This window comes from Mus musculus, chromosome X (genome assembly GCF_000001635.26).
Source record: "Mus musculus strain C57BL/6J chromosome X, GRCm38.p6 C57BL/6J".
In the NCBI taxonomy this organism is placed as follows: Eukaryota; Metazoa; Chordata; class Mammalia; order Rodentia; family Muridae; genus Mus; species Mus musculus.
Window position 1 is genome coordinate 10,314,038 of NC_000086.7, and position 20,362 is coordinate 10,334,399.

General features: G+C 39.5%; 1 protein-coding gene across 2 annotated transcripts in view; it reads left to right on the forward strand.

The window, feature by feature from the left end:
- Positions 1-6,987, forward strand: part of Otc (ornithine transcarbamylase) — a 68,795-nt gene extending 61,808 nt beyond the window's left edge. Inside the window, exon 10 of one of the 2 annotated variants that reach the window (XM_011247449.3) lies at positions 906-3,299. In XM_011247449.3, coding sequence (XP_011245751.1) covers positions 906-956 — 51 coding nt within the window. In that variant the 3' untranslated portion in view covers positions 957-3,299. Of the gene's footprint in view, positions 1-905; positions 3,300-5,805 lie in introns of those variants that run through there. The other variant, NM_008769.4, reaches the window with a different exon arrangement.
- The last annotated feature ends 13,375 nt before the right edge of the window (positions 6,988-20,362 follow it).

Genomic DNA, 20,362 nt, shown 5'->3' on the forward strand with positions numbered 1-20,362 from the left:
TGCACTAGCTGAAACAGATACTTTTAACATGCACATGGAACAGAAGAGCCAATCTTTTAGACGGTGCCTTCTATTGAATATTATTCACTTGTATATCCAAGTCTTCACTAGATGTAACTTACTACCATTCTTTTACTAAAGCTTCAAGGAAGTTTGGAAAATGGAAAATGTTGTGTTAGCTTCTAATCGCCATAATATGGTAAAGGAAGTTGGAAAGGATTATGTGTTAATTCCTTTTAGGATCATTGTGGTCATTAAATAATACATGAGAATTTTAGTATATTGCTTAATGCGGCATAAATATCATAATTAGCATCATAATTATTTTCTTCAGGGTTGATCTGATGCAGTTAACAGCAGGACCCTAATTTTAGCTAAAGCTGCAATTGCTCTGCCATCTAGGCTAGTCTCCAAAGATTTAGTGTTCATTTCAGTATTTTGTGAAGAGAGATTTTGGATTTAGTAGTTCTGAGATGGAGCTTGAGAGTTGGTATTTCTAAGGAGAACCTAGATAATTCATGTGTGGTCTTATGGACCACATTTTGAGTATTAAAGATCTAGATGATATAAAATGAAAAGTGGAAGTTCTCCAACATTCACCTTAGGAAAAGACATAGTAAAATTTTCCTTCAAACTCTATATTTTACCAGAGGACAATTGAAGTTCTAAAGATGATTCAAATAAATCTGTTAAGGGAGGTTGCGTATATACTAGGGGAACTGCTTACAAATGCTGAAATCTCAACTGTAGAGACAGTCTATATTTCTGAAATATTAAACATGTTATACATGATTAAATTAAATTTACTTCCAAAAGTTAAATCTATAATGAGTTAATGTGGTTAACATGTTTACAAGAACATCTATTCACACAGGGAACGTTTACAGCCCTCTTTATCCACCTAGGTCTCACTGAGATCTCACCATGCCCCTTGCCTTGGATCACTCTTCTTATAAGAAGACTTCGCTTAATGAAATTCCAAAGGGAGGGCTATGCTAAAGTGAATGCAGAGAGTCTAACAATGCTGCACCGGCTGTCAAGAAAGCCCTTCTACCAACCAGCTTTAAAACAAACCATCTGTGTCATCTTAGATAAATTGTCTCAACCTTCAGTGGGCTCACCCATAAAATGAGCCCACTGAGTCACAGAGATTACAAATGAGGGATAATTTTATTTAGGTCACTAATGTCATCAATAGGCTACTTTGAGTCCTGTGTGGAGGGGAATCTTGTGTCTGTGGTGTAGAACAGAAAGAGAGGCAAAACTGATCAATTACCATTCTTGACATGAATGCTGAGAAGGTGGCAGTCAACGGCTGACAGCTGTGTCCTTGTGCCTGTGCTGAAGGATTTGGAGGTCCCTTGGAGTTCATTTCATTTCAGCCATGTGATCTGAGCTCCTAAACTTTGCCAGATTCTCTGCCCGGCATTGCGGGATTTAAAATGAAAATACAAAAGAATAATACGCAGCCCTCACACAGCCTGTTACAATTTCTAAGTGCAGAGCATTTTCGAGCAGGATGAGACCTTAGGGAGGTCATCTGGACTGCATTCCCGTTTTAAAAGCAATAAAATTATTCCCTGCTTCTTCAGAATGACCTTTAGATTCCGCACTGCTGTGATCATTTGTTCTTGGAGGATGCTCTAAATGGACAATATTCTACAATTGTTCTATCAATCCAGGAGCCACTGGGTACACACAGCTATTTAAATTTATATTAAACTTTAAAAAATTAAAGATTTAATTCCTTGGTCAAACTAACCTCAAACCTCACATTAAGTGTCCAATATTGTCTGTAGCTAGTGGCTACTGTATTAGACAGTACAAGCAGGTCATTTTCACCAATGCTGACAGTTTTAGTGAACAGCACTCCTCTAGGGAATGCTTTTCTACTATATAACTTCATTTAAAATCAGGATGAAAGCAAGAAGAAAAGTGACTACCTGTCCTCCACATCTGAGATACATACAATGACTATTGTAAGGTCCATCACTCCAAGAATACAGAGAGAGCCTGTCCCTAACCTGTGTAAGATCACGAAAGCAAACGTGTGCTGTTAGAGTTCCTTTATAAGGCCTCCACAGTGAGTACTTTCCAACAAATCTACTCCGAACACAATATTCGCTCCATAGTGCACACATCTTTAAAAACAGAAACATAAAGCACACACATTCCTCCCCAGAAAATTTGTTTTTGTATTTTTCTGTGATTAGTGAGAAAGCAATACTTATAAAACTACTGGTATGTTTTTCCCCTCTGTATACATCCTTTTAACTCATAGTACTAAAGTAACCTAAAGAGACTCTTAAATGCAGTTATCTAGGTGGTCCTTAAGTATGTAACACCTTTGCAAATATAATTCACAGTACTCAAAATTATTCTCCAAGCTAACACTGCCATCTAAAATACAGTATGCCCAGTTAAATGGCAATGTCAGATAAAAAAAACTAATTTTTATATAAGTATGCTCCACATACTATTTAGAACATACGTGTAGCAAAATAGAGTATTGTTTAGATGTAATTTTTGACTCTGGCAAAACCGCCCATTCCTAGTATTTTTGTTTGTTTGTTTGTTTGTCTTATTTTTGTGAAACTAAGCTTAACATGTTGTATGACTCTGAGCAATAAAGGAAAACCTGAGATGCAGATCTGTAAACCACTAAAACAGATTGAACAGTTTTACCTGTTACATGGTTCCCCCACACCACTGAAATGTCCTCCCTGGCTCCTTTTTAACGGTGTCCTTCTTTACCAAGGTCTCCCTGGGCTGTCCAATCTCCAGCATCCTTCTAACCACTATAAAAGATTTTTTTGTCTAAAAGTAATACCTTGTAATTTTGTTTCTCTGTCTATTCACTGTCCTCACACTGAAATGAAAGAAAATGATCACTCCTAAAAACAATGAAGTGTCTGGTGATGTTCGCCATTTTGCCTGGGAGGAGAGTGCTGGCAACAGAGCCTGGATATGTAGTCAATACATTTGTTTTCACTCTGAAGGCATATTTATTTGATACTGGTTTGAGAATGTAGGCTTTGTAAAAGAGGGTTTAAATTTGGTCCCCTGAGCTGGGCGTGGTGGCGCATGCCTTTAATCCCAGCACTCGGGAGATAGAGGCAGGCGGATTTCTGAGTTTGAGGCCAGCCTGGTCTACAAAGTGAGTTCCAGGAGAGCCAGAGCTACACAGAGAAACCCTGTCTCGAAAACCAGAAAAAAAAAAAAAGTCCCCGATCTTGGAAAAAAATACCTTAATTTTATTTAGCCAAATCTAGTCACGTGAAAAAAAAAAAAACCTGAGGCTAAAACAGAAACAAATTCAAAATGGTCCTGAGGATTTAAGGATGTAAGAGTCAGCTGAGCACAGAGGTCAGATTCCCAGGACAAGCAAGTCCAGATCCACTGCTTACCATCACACAGTCAGAAGAATTGCACCTCATCTTTACTGTTTACAGTTTTGTATTGCTTGCCCCTTCATACAATATACAATGTTTTGAAGTGGTGTGATGTACAGAAACTACTCAGAACAAGCTAGCTGTTTAAAAGTACATTCACAGGGTTGGAGAGAGAATGCCTCAATTAGTAATGCATACTGCATATAAAAAGAGGACATGAGTTCAGACACCAGCATCTACAACAAAGCTACTAGCTGCTGACTTCACCTCAGGGAATCCAGAGCTCTCATCTGGTCTTTGTGGGCACTGGCACATAACTATAATCACGTGCATGTACCCATACACTGATGCTTACAGATAGACAAAAATTACAATAAAATAATTTTTAAAGTATATTCAGTGAATTTCTTTGAAATGTAATATGGGGATGTGAACTGTGCACAGACAGCCTGGTCCCCAGTAGAGCACAGGTCTTGAACCCCAGAGACTTGGTGGGCAGTGACTTCTGCCTTCCTGGGACAGTAGGAGTTCAGCCATGCCCCCTGGGCCCCTGGCTCCTGTCACAGCTACAGCCTCCCACAGCTCCCCACCCAGAGGTGTGTGGCCATCAGTCACATAGGAGCAGCACCAAGCCTTCCCACATGCAAATAAGGTTTCCCCAAAGCTCTTGGACCAAGCCAATGAGAAGTACCTGTTGTCAGACCCTGACCCACCCCAAAACTGTATATAAGAATCCTATCCAGAAGGATTAAAGGTGTACGAGAACTACTCTGTCATCTGAGCCTCTGTCCTAAGAGCAGTAACACTTCGGAAGAGGTCTGCTCTCCCAAAGCACTGCCTGAAGCTCCACTCCTAACCCAACTCAGTGCTGGGCGTGCTGGGTGGTGTGGAGTAACCAAACAGGGAAGGCACAGAGAGACAGAGGTGGAACCAACTGCAGTAACAGAAGTGGCAGAAGACTTCCCCTCCCTGCCCATACTCACTTCCCTTTGCAGGAACCCTCGCACCAGGCTGGGGCCAGAGTTCTCTGTGGAAAGCCTCTGGCACACAGGCCCATAGTGCAACACTACATTTCTGCTGTAGCCTGTGGACACTTATACAGGATACTTACTTGAACTGCAAGAGAATTGCCTCAGAGGCAATAAAACTGCTTCTTAAGAGAATTTAGGTTTAAACCCATTTCTGCACTATCTGCCTTTTTATTTCTAAGTAATAATGAAGGAATCCACCTTAGCAGGTCATTTCATTAAATAAGAAAATGCATGGAAGTTCATTTTTAACTATCCAATTATTTAGTCTAGTGGTGGGCAAATATTTTTGACTGACATATAATATGGTATTTAGTATACTGACAAGTACCAAAATGAGCACTCATTTTTGGTATATATATATATAACATATCTTTTATATTATACATGTATTATGTGTATATGTATTCTTTATGTATATTATCTATATAATGCATATATTATACATTATAATATATGCCATAGATGTAATATGTGTATAATATCTAGCATATATAATACATGTAATATTATACATATAGCATATAATATATTCATATGTTATATTAAAATATGTTATGTATTTAATATAATAAAATAATATAAATACCTATTATATAATATATTCACTAAAATATATAATTACATATTATATATTCTTTATATGTTATATTTCTTATATTTTATATATTACTATATGGTAGCTAAACATATATTCACTAATTTACATATATATGTATTATGCATATTATGTTTGATATATTATATAAACATATATTAGTGAGTATATGTATAATCATTGTGATTATTTCTGGTAACATTTCTACTGTCCCTAGCATGGATATTGGGAAAAGTAGAAATGACAATAATGGTGGTTGACAGACCAAGACCAAGTTATACTCTTGTCTGTAAAGCTAATCCTCTTTTCCAGGGGACAAAAATTCAGAGAGGAGGCATTCATTAGCTTGAATAGTTTACATATATTACTGACATATGGCTTCTTTCAAACTTCTCTAGGTTCCAAATGGCAAAAGCACAGAGTAAACGAGGGGAACTGAGCTAGGGGGCACTATATTGTTCTAAAAGCAGCTAGTACCCATGTTCCAAGTACTGACTGGAAAACCCACTCATTGTAAACACCATGGTATCACACTTTAAGTCTCTGACCTGCAATGAGTCTTAAATAAGCATGATGTTCATGCAAATATTTGGGTGTGACTAATCCCTCTTTCTTCATCTAAACAAAAATAAGTATTAGTTGAGACCTGTTTCCTTATCCTTTCCTTGGGAAAACACATTTTAAATTCCAAGCCTGAAAAACTGAAATCTAATTCTCTTGGTTTAGTTCCCAAGGCAGACTGTTGCTAATGTTTATCCATTTGTTTCTCTTTCTTTTGTCATCCCAGGCTGTCATGGTATCCCTGCTGACAGACTACTCACCTGTGCTCCAGAAGCCAAAGTTTTGATGCCTGTCAAAAGGAAAAAAACAGAAAACAAAACAATAACAATAACAACAACAACAACAAAAACCCCTCTGTTCTTTAGCAATAGAATAAGTCAGTTTATGTGGGAAAGAGAAGAATTTAAAATTGTAAACACATCCCTAGTGCATGGTATGATTATGTAATTGCTTTGCTATTATGAGAATTTCTTAAAGCTTTTAGTTTAAGTGCCTGGCATTTTATTATCCTGCTTGACTTGGTTTAAACACTCTCTTCAATTTACAACCTCTGAATGACATTTGGGTATCATATTAATTATCATACACATTTCCTTCCACTAAACATTAAACACTTTGCTTACAATGTCTAAGTCATTAAATGTAATCTAAGCTTATTACCTTAATAAGGGATCATTCATGCTCATTTATAAATAAACATTTGCCAGGCAGTCAACTGCTGGTAAGTTCATGGGCCTTAAGACCAATGGAGAAATCAAATGACTTACATCCTGCAAATGAGTACAATTTTCAGGCCAATGAGGGAAGACAGACAGTCAAAGAGAGATTATGTAATTCTTTAAAAAGGACAATTTGCCCATACTGAAGTATTTTTCTTATCATTTATGGAAATATTGGAGTCTGTCAAGTGTATACATCTATGTATCCACTAGTTCATGTTGTAACTGGAAAGGTTGGTTAATATATGATATGGTAGAGCTGTGGGTACCCATCCAGGAATGTGTGTCCATTACAGACTCACATAGTCCATAATTACAATTTTTCCATTAGGAACAATTTAATTTCTCACATCTGTGCTTATCACAAATATACTCATGCTACACATGGACAATTTCCATAAATCTACTATTTGCCAACATTTCATTTGCCGTTTTCTCATCACAATTTGAATAGATCTCCTTTGTGGGTGATCAAATCATCAAATGATTATAAATATTTTTAGTTGATAATTTAAATAATATAGGAGGTTGTTCTTAAAATAACACATTTTATCTGGACCAAATAATGTAATTTACTTCATGTTCCACCCCTATTTTAAAAAAAATGTTTTCAGTCTGGTTGACTGATATTCTTTAACAGACATTGATGACTTAAATGAGTAAGCAAGCGATGAATAAAAAAAATAGATATAGTCCTTCCAGTTGGTGCCAGTACTGGGTCACCATGGGCACAGAGTCGGCGGACACCCCCAAGGTTCCCTAGAGGACTCTCCACTAGATTTATGGACCACTGGTGAGTGGAACACAACTTCTGTTCCAATCCAATTGCGCAGGACCTGAGACAGTACTAAGGAAGCAGAAAACCCAGCCTGACCAGGATCCAAATCCCTTCCAGTCGGCACCAGCACCAGGTCACCTGGGTGCAGAGTCGGTGGACACCCCCAAGGTCCCTAAAGGACAGCTTCTGAGGCAGACCCCGTTTCGGGCTCCAGACATCCTGGCACCTTCCCTGCCAGAGGAGAGGTGTCCGCCCTGCCCGGGAGGGCTTTGCCAGAGCACCTGGGGAAGGGATCTTGGTTCCCAGATCCCTCCAAGACTAGTCTGCATAGGTGAGAGTGTGGACTACAGAAGCTAACAGCTTCTGTGACAGCTTGTGGGACAGGTCCTGTTTCAGGCCTTCATCTTCTGCCAGGAGGCAGGTCTGAATGTCAGATATCTGTGCACCTTCCCTGTAAGAGGAGAGATTGCCTGCAGAGAATACTCTGACCACTGAAACTAAGGAGAGATCTAGCCTCCCAGGTCTGCTGATAGAGGCTAACAGAGTCACCTGAGGAACAAGCTCTAACCAGAGACAGCTATGACAGCTAGCTTCAGAGATTACCAGATGGCGAAAGGCAAACTTAAGAATCCTACTAACAGAAATCAAGACCACTCACCATCATCAGAACGCAGCACTCCCACCTCACCCAGTCGTGGGAACCCCAACACACCCTAAAAACTAGACCCGGATTTAAAAGCATATCTCATGATGATGGTAGAGGACATCAAGAAGGACCTTAATAACTCACTTAAAGAAATACAGGAGCACACTGCTAAAGAGTTACAAGTCCTTAAAGAAAACACAAAAACACAACCAAACAGGTAGAAGTCCTTAAAGAAAAACAGGAAAACACATCCAAACAGGTGATGGAAATGAACAAAACCATACTAGACCTAAAGAGCAAATTAGACACAATAAAGAAAACCCAAAGTGAGGCAACGCTGGAGGTAGAAACCCTAGGAAAGAAATCTGGAAGCATAGATGCAAGCATCAGCAACAGAATATAAGAGATGGAAGAGAGAATCTCAGGTGCAGAAGATTCCATAGAGAACATCACCACAACAATCAAAGAAAATGCAAAATGAAAAAGATCCTAACTCAAAACATACAGGACATCCAGGACACAATGAGAAGACCAAACATACGGATAATAGGAGTAGATGGGAATGAAGATTTTCAACTTAAAGGGCCAGCAAACATCTTCAACAAAATAATAGAAGAAAACTTCCCAAACTTAAAGAAAGAGATGCCCATGAACATACAAGAAGCCTACAGAACTCCAAATAGACTGGACTAGAAAAGAAATTCCTCCTGACACACAATAATCAGAACAACAAATGCACTAAGTAAAGATAGAATATTAAAAGCAGTAAGGGAAAAGGGTCAAGTAACATATAAAGGCAGGCCTATCAGAATTACACCAGACTTTTCACCAGAGACTATGAAAGCCAGAAGATCCTGGACAGATGTTCTACAGACACTAAGAGAACACAAATGCCAGCCCAGGCTACTATACCCAGCCAGACTTTCACTTACCATAGATGGAGAAACCAAAGTATTCCAAGACAAAACCAAATCCACACATTATCTTTCCACGAATCCAGCCCTTCAAAGGATAATAACAGAAAAAACAAACAAAAAAAAAAAAACAATACAAGGACAGAAACCAAGCCCTAGAGAAAGCAAGAAAGTAATCCTTCAACAAACCAAAAAGAAGACAGCCACAAGAAAAGAATGCCAACTCTAACAACAAAAATAATAGGAAGCAACAATTACTTTTCCTAAATATCTCTTAATATCAATGGACTCAATTCCCCAATAAAAAGACATAGACTAACAGACTGGCTATACAAAAAGGACCCAACATTTTGCTGCTTACAGGAAACCCGTCTCAGGGAAAAAGACAGACACTACCTCAGAGGGAAAGGCTGGAAAACAATTTTCCAAGCAAATGATCTGAAGAAACAAGCTGGAGTAGCCATTCTAATATCGAATAAAATCGACTTCCGACTGAAAGTTATCAAAAAAGACACTTCATACTCATTAAAGGTAAAATCCTCCAAGAGGAACTCTCAAGTCTGATTATCTGTGCTCCAAATTCAAGGGCAACCACATTCATTAAAGAAACTTTATTAAAGCTCAAAGCACACATTGCACCTCACACAATAATAGTGGGAGACTGCAACACACCACTTTCATCAATGGACAGATTGTGGAAACAGAAACTAAACAGGGGCACAGTGAAACACCAGAAATTATGAAACAAATGGATTTAACAGATATCTACAGAACATTTTATGCTAAAACAAAAGGATATATCTTCTTCTCAGCACCTCATGGTACCTTCTCCAAAATTGACCATATAATTGGTCACAAAACTATATAAACTAACTCAAAGACAAAAACAACATGATCATCTTGTTAGATGCGGAGAAAGCATTTGACAAAATCCAGCACCTATTCATGAAAAAAGTCTTGGAAAGAACAGGAATTCAAGGCCCATACCTAAACATGATAAAAGCAATCTACAGCAAATCAGTGGCCAACATCAAAGTAAATGGCGAGAAGCTGGAAGCATTCCCTAAAATCAGGGACTAGACAAGGCTGCCCACTTTCTCCCTACCTATTCAACATTGTACTTGAAGTCCTAACCAGAGCAATTATACAACAAAAGGAGATCAGGGGGATACAAATTGGAAAGGACGAAGTCAAAATATCACTTTTTGCAGATCATATGATAGTATATATAAGTGATCCTAAAAATTCCACCAGAGAACTCCTAAACATGATAAACAGCTTCAGTGAAGTAGCTGGATATAAAATTAAATCAAACAAGTCAATGGCCTTTCTTTACACAAAGGATAAACAGGCTGATAAAGAAATTATGGAAACAACACCCCTCTCAATAGTCACAAATAATATAAAATACCTTGGCGTGACTCTAACTAAGGAAGTGAAAGATCTGTATGATAAGAACTTCAAGTCTCTGAAGAAAGAAATTAAAGAAGGTCTCACAAGATGGAAAGATCTCCCATGCTCATGGATTGGCAGGATCAATATAGTAAAAATGGCTATCTTGCCAAAAGCAATCTACAGATTCAATGCAATCCCCATCAAAATTCCAACAAAATTCTTTAACGAATTAGAAAGAGCAATCTGCAAATTCATCTGGAATAACAAAAACCTAGGATAGCAAAAACTCTTCTCAATGATAAAAGAACCTCTGGGGAAATCACCATGCCTGACCTAAAGTTTTACTACAGAGTAATTGTGATAAAAACTGCATAGTACTGGTATAGCGACAGACAAGTAGACCAGTGGAATGAAATCAAAGACCCAGAAATGAACCCACACACCTATGGTCACTTGATCTTTGCCAAGGGAGCTAAAACTATCCAGTGGAAAAAAGACAGCTTTTATCATGTCTTATCATGGCAGTTATCATGTAGAAGAATGCGAATTGATCCATTCCTATCTCCTTGTACTAAGGTCAAATCTAAGTGGTTCAAGGAACTCCACATAAAACCAGAGACAGGGAAATTTATAGAGGAGAAAGTGGGGCAAAGCCAGGAAGATATGGGCACAGGGGAAAAATTCCTGAATGGAACAGCAATGGCTTGTGCTGTAAGATCAAGAATCAAGAAAAGTGATCTCATAAAATTGCAAAGCTTTTATAAGGCGAAAGACACAGTCAATAAGAAAAATAGGCCACCAACAGATTGGGAAAGGATCTTTACCTATCCTAAATCATATAGGGGACTAATATCCAATATATACAAAGAACTGAAGAAGGTGGAGTCCAGAAAATCAGATAACCCCATTAAAAAATGGGGTTCAGAGCTAAACAAAGAATTCTCACCTGAGGAATATCAAATGGCTGAGAAGCACCTGAAACAATGTTCAGCATCCTTGATCATCAGGGAAATGCAAATCAAAGCAACCCTGAGATTCTACCTCATACCAGTCAGAATGGCTAAGATCAAAAACTCATGTGACAGCAGATGCTTGTGAGGATGTGGAGAAAGAGGAACACTCTTCCATTTTTGGTGGGATTGTAAGCTTGTACAACCACTCTGGAAATCAGTCTGGCAGTTCCTCAGAAATTTGACATAGTACTACTGGAGGATCCAGCAATACCTCTCCTGGGCATATATCCAGAAGATGTTCCAACTGGTAAGAAAAACACATGCTCCACTATGTTCATAGCAGCCTTAGTTATAATAGCTAGAAGCTGGAAATAACCCAGATGTCTCTCAACAGAGGAATGGATACAGAAAATGTGGTACATTTATACAATGGAGTACTACTCAGCTATTAAAAAGAATGAATTTATGAAATTCCTAGGCAAATGGATGGACCTGGAGGTCATCATCCTGAGTGAGGTAACCCAATCACAAAAGAACTCAAATCATATATACTCACTGATAAGTGGATATTAGCCCAGAAACTCATAATACCCAAGCTACAAGATACAATCTGCAAAACATATGAAACTCAAGAAGAACTAAGACCAAAGTGTGGACACTTTGCCCCTTCTTAGAATTGGGAAAAAAAAAACACCCATGGAAGGAGTTACAGAGACAAAGTTTGGAGCTGAGACAAAAGGATGGACCATGTAGAGACTGCCATACCTGGGGATCCATCCCATAATCAGCCTCCATATTCTGACATCATTGCATACAGCAGCAAGATTTTGCTGAAAGGACCCTGATATAGCTGTCTCTTGTGAGGCTATGCAGAGGCCTAGTAAACACAGAAGTGGATGCACACAGTTAGCTATTGGATGGATCACAGGGCCCCTAATGGAGGAGCTAGAGAAAGTAACCAAGGAACTAAAGGGATCTGCAACCCTATAGGTGGAACAACAATATGAACTAACCAGTATCTCCCAGAGCTCATGTTTCTAGCTGCATATGTAGCAGAAGATGGCCTAGTCGGCCATCATTGGAAAGAGAGTTTCATTGGTCCTGCAAACTTTATATGCCTCAGTACAGGCCAACGCCAGGGCCAAGAAGTTGGAGTGAGTGCGTAGGGGAGGGGGGGGAGAGTATGGGGGCTTTTGGGATAGCATTGAAAATGTAAATGAAAATTCTTAATAAATAAATAAATAAAAAGATATACAATGAAGATACAATAAAACAATATTCTGTAATATCATGAAAAATATCAAACTTTCCTATAAATGTCAAAATTGGCCTTCACATCAATTGAAGTTTATTGGAAGCACTTAAGAGACAAAGAGAATTAGGTTTACTGGAATATCTTCTTTTAGCAAGGAATATTGGAACAATTCAACCAGCAGGTGCTATATGGTCTATGAAGGCTCACCTTCAAACTACTATTTTAAAAGTAGTGGGGCCAGGCTAATTGCTAAATTGGTAAAGTGCCTGACACACAAAATTCTGATCCCAAGGTTCCATGTTTGAAAAGCTAGGTGTGGTTTGTGTACCTGTAACCCTAATGTGGCATGGGGCATGGAAATAGGCTGATACCCAGAGTTCATTGGACAGTCAGTCTAGTCAGTGGGGGAGCACCAGGTTTAGTATGTCCACTCATCCAAAAACATAATGTAGAGAATAACCGAGGAAGAAATCAGATGTTGACATTTGGATTTCATACCCACACATGAGCATATATACACAAAATCATTAGTCCAAGTACCACATGATCTCCAATGGTGATGGGATAATTTACTTTTTCTGAACCAAATTTATGCTCTAGTATTCTTCCTAAACCAGATATAACTTGTAAATTTTTTTAGTTAAAAATGTAGTCAGTTTTTCTTCAAAATTATCTAACTTTCTGTTCCACATAATTTAATTTCTATTTCAAACAAAACTGTAAAGAAATTGTTAGATCTGAAAATTTTTAAAGAAAACTAACATTTTTCTTTGAAAGTTTAAAATAAAACAGTGAAGGAAGACAGTTTGACATTAAATTTTATCAATTCTATTTTTATCTTCTTTTTCCACTTTCCTTCTTGTCTTCCCCTTTATATAACTACTACAACTCCAAAAATTAACAAAACTTGAACAGTGACCCTTGGGTCCTGACATATATAAGAAATCCTGTCTGTCTTAGCCAGGGTTTCTATTCCTGCACAAACATCATGACCAAGAAACAAGTTGGGGAGGAAAGGGTTTATTTGGCTTACACTTCCATACTGCTGTTCATCACCAAAGGGAGTCAGGACTGGAACTCAAGCAGGTCAGGAAGCAGGAGCTGATGCAGAGACCATGGAGGGATGTTCTTTACTGGCTTGCTTCCCCTGGATTGCTCAGACTGCTCTCTTATAGAACCCAAGACTACCAGCCCAGAGATGGTCCCACCCACAAGGGGCCTTTCCCCCTTGATCATTAAATGAGAAAATGCCTTACAGTTGTATCTCATGGAGGCATTTCCTCAACTGTAGCTCCTTTCTCTGTGATAACTCCAGCTGTGTCAAGTTGACACAGAACTAGCCAGTACACCTATCCATTTAATTAATAAAACGAGCCAAAGAATTATTTCTTCTAGGCTTTTTCCACTGTGACATTGGGAATAGAAAACCACACATAATTGTGCTGCAATGATTTCTATATTGAGAAAGAATCCTCAGTAGAATTTTGGATTTTTTGGTGATTAAATTTTAGTAACTCCCAGAAAAACAATTTAATGTCAGATATTTCATATACATGTTATCTCATGCATTACATCCTCACCATAGTTTAACCTCTCTCTACTCCAATCAGTCTCCTCCCCTCTTCCTCTCTCTTCCAGATCCACTCATCATCTGTTGCCCTTCAGAAAAGAGCAGGCTTCCGAGGGGTATCAATCGAACATGGCATAACAAGTTACAATGAGATTAGGAACATATATCAAGGCTGGATGAGGCTACCCACTAGGAGTAAAAGGTCCCAAAAGCAGGCAAAAGAGTCAGACTCTTTTGGGGACTCCCACTGTTAGGAGTACCACATGTACACCAAGCTACATGGCCATACCATATATGCAGAGGACCTAGCACAGATCCATGCAGGGTCTGTGATTGCCACTTCAGTCTCTGTAAGGCTCTAGGAGCCCTGGTTAGTTCATTCTGTGGGCTGTATTCTTTTGTTGTTTTTGTTTGTTTGTTTTTATTTTGGGAGGTTGTTTGTTTGTTTGTTTTTCGGGACAGGGTTTCTCTGTGTAGCCCTGGCTGTCCTGGAACTCACGCTGTAGACCAGGCTGGCCTTGAACTCAGAAATCCACCTGCCTCTGCCTCCAAAGTGCTGGGATTAAAGGTGTGTGCCACCACTGACCGGCTTTGTTGTTGCTGTTGTTGTTGTTTGTGTTTTGAGTTTTTGTTTTGTTTTGTTTTGTTTTTTTGGTGGGCTGTATTCTTGTGGTGTCCTCAACCCCTCTGGCTCCTACACCCCTTCCTCTCCTTCTACATAGTTCCCTGAGCTCCTCCTAATGTTTGGTTGTGGATCTATGCATCTGCTCCCATCAGCTGCTGGATGAAATCTCTCTGATGACCACTGCGCTAGGCTCCACCCAATGAAGATAGCAGAATATTGCGATGGTTTTACTATGCTTGGCCCAGGGAGCAACACTATTTGGAGGTGTGGCCTTGTTGGAGTAGGTATAATCTTGTTGAAGGTAGTGTGTCACTGTGGGGGTGGGCAAGGAGACCATCCTCCTAATCACATGGGAGGCAGTCTTCTCTGTTTTGCCTTTGGAAAAAGATGTAGAACTCTTAGCTCCTCCTGCACCATATCAGCCTGAAAACTGCCGTGCTTCTGCCTTGATGATAATGGAAGGAACCTCTGAACCTGTTAGCCGGCTCCAATAAAATGTTCTTATGAGTTGCCTTTGTCATGTTGTCTGTTCCCAGCAATAAAATCCTAACTAGGACAAATAGCATTAGTAATCATTGACTTTTTAAAATTTAATTGGATATTTTATTTATTTACATTTCAAATGTTATCCCCTTTCCCGGATTCCCCCCTGCAAACCTCCTATCCCTTCCCCCCTTCCCCTGCTTCTATGAGGGTGCTCCCACACACACCTACCTACTCCCACCTCATTGCCCCGCATTCCTTTACATTAAAGCATCAAGCCTTCACAGGACCTAAGATCTCCCTCCCATTTATGCCAGATATGGTCCCTTTAGCTCCTTAAGTCTTTCTCCTAACTCCTCCATTGGGGTCCCTGTACTTAGTCTGGTAGTTGGCTGCAAGCATCCGCATCTATATTGATCAGGCGCTGGCAGAGTCTCTCAGGAGACAACCATATCAGGCTCCTGTCATCAAGCACTTCTTGGCATCTGCAATAGTATCTAGGTTTGGTGATTGTATGTGGGATGGATCCCCAGGTGGGGCAGTCTCTGGATGGTCATTCTTTCAGTCTCTGCTCAACTCTTTGTCTCTGTATTTCCTTTAGACAGGAGTAATTCTGCCTTAAAATTTTAGAGATAGGTGGGTGGCCCCATCCCTCAACAGGGGCACATAGGTTCTCCTTCCCCTTTTGGGGATATTTCAGCTAATATCATCCCCGTAGGGTCCTGGGAGGCTCTTGCTTTCCTGGCATCTGGGACTTTCTGGTTGCTACCCTCAGTTCCCCATTGATACACACGTCTGTTCAATTTCCTGACTCTCTGTACATCTCCTCCATCTCTTCCCATACCTGATTTTTCCTTCTATTTCCCCTCCCCTCTCTCTTCCTCCCAAGTCCCTCTCACCCTCTACTTCTCGTGATTATTTTGTTCTCCCTTCTAAGTAGGACTGAAGCATCTACTCTTTGGTCTTCCTTCCTCTTGAACTTCATGTGGTCTGTGAGTTGTATTGTGGGTATTCCACGTTCTTTGCCTAATATCCACTTATCAGTGAGTACATACCATGTGTGTTCTTTTGTGACTGAGTTACCTCACTCAGGCTGATATTTTCTAGATCCATCCATTTGCCTACAAATTTCATGAAGTCATTGTTTTTAATATCTGAGTAGTATTCCATTGACTTTTTTGGCCCATTATGTTTGGTTTTAGCTGAGGTCTCTGGGCTATCCAACCTCTGGTAATTCTAATGATTTGGCTACTATAAAATCCTGGGGTAAAAATTTTAGAGATAGGTGGGTGGCTCCATCCCTCAACAGGGGCACATAGGTTCTCCTTCCCCTTTGTGGGGTTTTTCAGCTAATGTCACCCCCGTGGGGTTTCCCAGAAGATCAACTATTGACACCATGTTCTACTTGCATGTGTTTTAGCTCTTTCCTGCATCACTGTGACAAAATTCCTGGCAAAAACAACTTAGAAGGGTGTATTTTGGCTCACTTCCTGGAGGCAAAGCTGGAAGACAAAGCACAGCACTAAGTCACAGTGTCAAGAATTTTAAGTTAGTTCACATCTTGACAGTTTAGGAAACAGGAATCTCAGGCAGCATCAAGCAGGCTATAATCCCCAAAGACCTATCACCAGTGACCCCTCCTTTATCCCAAAACAGGCCACATATTAGGTACCAACTTTTCATATACATGAGCCCATGTAGGGACATTTCATATTCTAACCATAATAACACAACTCTTGAACCTTAATTAACATGCCAGGGATTCCTTGCATCATTGCTAAAATCTCATGGCATGTCTCCCTACATGGTAAATAAGAGTGGTGAATGTGTATTGTGAAACTATCCAGGCCATATTCCTTCAGGACCCTTTTGTCTTAGAAGTTGTCACTGATGAATTCTTTAACCCATACCTTGAAACATGGCCTGACTCAGCAGTTCTTTAGGATTAGGGTCTTTTGACAAATATGTCGGGGTCATCCTGAGGAATGAAAAGTCAGTCAAGTGACAGTGATGGGGATCCTACAAGCAGAAAGGTCACGTGGGGCTGTGCAAGCTGGATTCTGTGCAAAAATAACAACTAAAAACTTCAAGTCGACATTGAGACCTGCTCAGCACATCAGTGAGCAAATCCTTCCATGTCACCTTTCCAGGTCTTGTCTCCAGAAGTGCCATTTGTTGGTGGTGTTTTTGGAACTTCTCCCCTAAGTGGGAACATTTTCCAGTGTTCCATATACCTGGATAGGTGACTTATTCTGAATCAGATACAGCTCTGGTAAACCCTGGCAAGTAGATCAGCCATCAGTAATTTATATCAGGAAGTTTTCAATATCACTTTTCACATGAAGACAAGACCCACAGACACAATTCAATAGTCGTTTCAATGTCTTGCCTCATTTTCTGTTGTCATGGGCTCAAATGTTTCTGGCTTATTAATACTTGATTTTTGTCACTAACACCAGATTTACTTTCTAATCCATGCTTTTATGCAACAACTGTTTTCTGAACAAAACCATTAGGCAAATGAATTTTAAAAATGGAACAGGATTTAACATAATTTGGTCTATAGCTTCATTTTAAAGGGAAATATGAAATAACAAGTGTTTCTAAAATTAATATATATACAACTGAGAAGGGTAATTATTGTACTAAGCACTTCTTTATAAACTGTTTAGGATATAGCCTTTTGGCTTGATTTATCTAAAGATGTGGTTGAGAATAGGAAACTAGCTGGTCTATAGTTATGGCTCTGTGGGGTCAAAGGCTAGATAGGAGGAGAGTACCACGTGAGGCCATGATAGTTACCAGCATCTAAAACTATGAAGAGTCACAAAAACATCCATGTAGTAATTGCTGGTGGTATTCCATCTGCATCTCTTTGCCTGGATTTATCCACTCACCCTGCCCACCCCCAGTTATTATGGTTTTCTAATAATGGCTCTCTACTTCCCATTTCTCTAAAATACTGTTATGAGTATTCAGAGAACACTCTTAGCCAGGAAGTCACATTCACTGCCACCCTGCAACCAATATATTTAGCTTCCTCTCACTGCTCTAATCTGTTTCCCTTTTTTGAGAATGCTTCCTCAAGAAATGACTTGCATCAGAATTTCCACCCCGGACTCTGTTTCCAGGGAATTGGATCAAAGATGTCCTTAAGTAAGATATTTTGGGAGGTGGAAGGTACCATATTACTCATCCTTCTGGCATCAAAGAAGTAGCAAGAGGCAGTTAGATGAATAGTGACCATACAATGGTGTTCCGAATATTAGTAATACCAAATATTTTCTTCTCACATGTTCAAATTCATAATAGGAAATGTATCACCTAGATGGGACAGAACTGAGCCCAGGCTACTTCACTGCATAGCTGCAGACATAAGCTAAGTGACACAGTAGTTGTGATGTATGTTTTTTATATTTATTTATTTATTATTAGATATTTTCTTTATATACATTTCAAATGCTATCCCGAAACTTCACTATACTGTCCCTCCACCCTGCTCCCCTACCCACCTACTCCCACTTCTTGGCCCTGGTGTTCCCCTGTACTGGGGCATATAAAGTTTGCAAGACCAATGGGCCTCTCTTTCCACTGATGGCTGACTAGGCCATCTTCTGCTACATATGCAGCTAGAGACACGAGCTCTTGGGGATACTGGTTAGTTCATATTGTTGTTCCACCTATAGGGTTGCAGACACGTTCAGCTCCTTGGGAACTTTCTCTATCTCCTCCATTGGGGGCCCTGTGTTCCATCCAATAGCTGACTGTAAGCATCCACTTCTGTGTTTGCCAGGCACTGGCATAGCCTCTTACGAGACAGCTATATAACGGGGTCCCTTCAGCAAAATCTTTCTGGTATATGCAATAGTGTCTGGGTTTGGTGGCTGATTATGGGATGGATCCCCAGGTGGGGTAGACTCTGGATAGTCCATCCTTTCGTCTTAGCTCCAAACTTTGTCTCTGTAGCTCCTTTCATGGGTGTTTTATTCCCTACTCTAAGGAGGAATGAAGTATCCACCCATTGGTCTTCCTTCTTGATTTTCTTGTGTTTTACAAATTGTATCTAGGGTGTTCTATGTTTCTGGGCTAATATCCATTTATCAGTGAGTTTATATCTAATGACTTCTTTTGTGATTGGGTTACCTCACTAAAGATGATATCCTCCAGATATATCCATTGGTCCAAGAATTTCATAAATCCATTGTTTTTAATAGCTGAGTAGTACTCCATTGAGTAAATGTACCACATTTTCTGTATCCATTCTTCTGTTGAGGGACATCTGGGTTCTTTCCAGCTTCTGGTTATTATAAATAAGGCTGCTATGAACATAGTGGAGCATTTGTTCTTATTACCAGTTGGAACTTCTTCTGGGTATATGCCCAGGAGAGGTATTACTGTATCTTCCGGTATTATTATGTTCAATTTTCTGAGGAACCTCCAGCCTGACTTCCAGAGCGGTTGTACAAGCTTGCAATCCCACCAGAAATGGAGGAGTGTTCCTCTTTCTCCACATCCTTGCCAGCACTGCTGTCACCTGAATTTTTGATCGTAGCCATTCTGACTGGTGTGAGGAGGAATCTCAAGGTTGTTTTGATTTAGGATGATGATTAAGGATGTTGAACATTTTTTCAGGTGCTTCTCAGCCATTCAGTATTCCTCAGTTGAGAATTCTTTGTTTAGCTCTAAACCCCATTTTTAATGGGGTTATTTGAATTTCTGGAGTTCAGCTTCTTGAGCTCTTTGCATATATTGAATATTAGTCCCCTATCAGATTTAGGATTGGTAAAAATTCTTTCCCAATTTGTTGGTGGCCTTTTTGCCTTATTGACAGTGTCTTTTGCCTTACAGAACCTTTGCAATTTTTTGAGGTCCCATTTGTCAATTCTTGATTTTACAGCACAAGCCATTGCTGTTCTGTTTAGGAATTTTTCCCCTGTGCCCATATCTTCGAGGCTTTTCCCTACTTTCTCCTCTATTAATTTCAGTGTCTGTGGTCTTATGTGGAGGTCTTTGTTCCACTTAGACTTGAGGCTTGTACAAGGAGATAAGAATGGATCAATTCTCATTCTTCTACATGATAACCACCAGTTGTATCAGCACAATTTGTTGAAAATTCTGTCTTTTTTCCACTGGATGGTTTTAGCTCCCTTGTCAAAGATCAAGTGACCATAGGTGTGTGGATTCATTTCTGGGTCTTCAATTCTATTCCATTGATCTACCTGTCTGTCACTGTATGAGTAGCATGCAGTTTTTATCACAATTGCTCTGTAGTACAGCTTAATGTCAGGCATGGTGATTCCACCAGAGGTTCTTTTATCCTTGAGAATAGTTTTTTGCTATTCTAGGTTTTTTATTTTTCCAGATGAATTTGCAAATTGCCCTTTCTAATTCGTTGAAGAATTGAGTTGGAATTTTGATGGGGATTGCATTGAATCTGTAGATTGC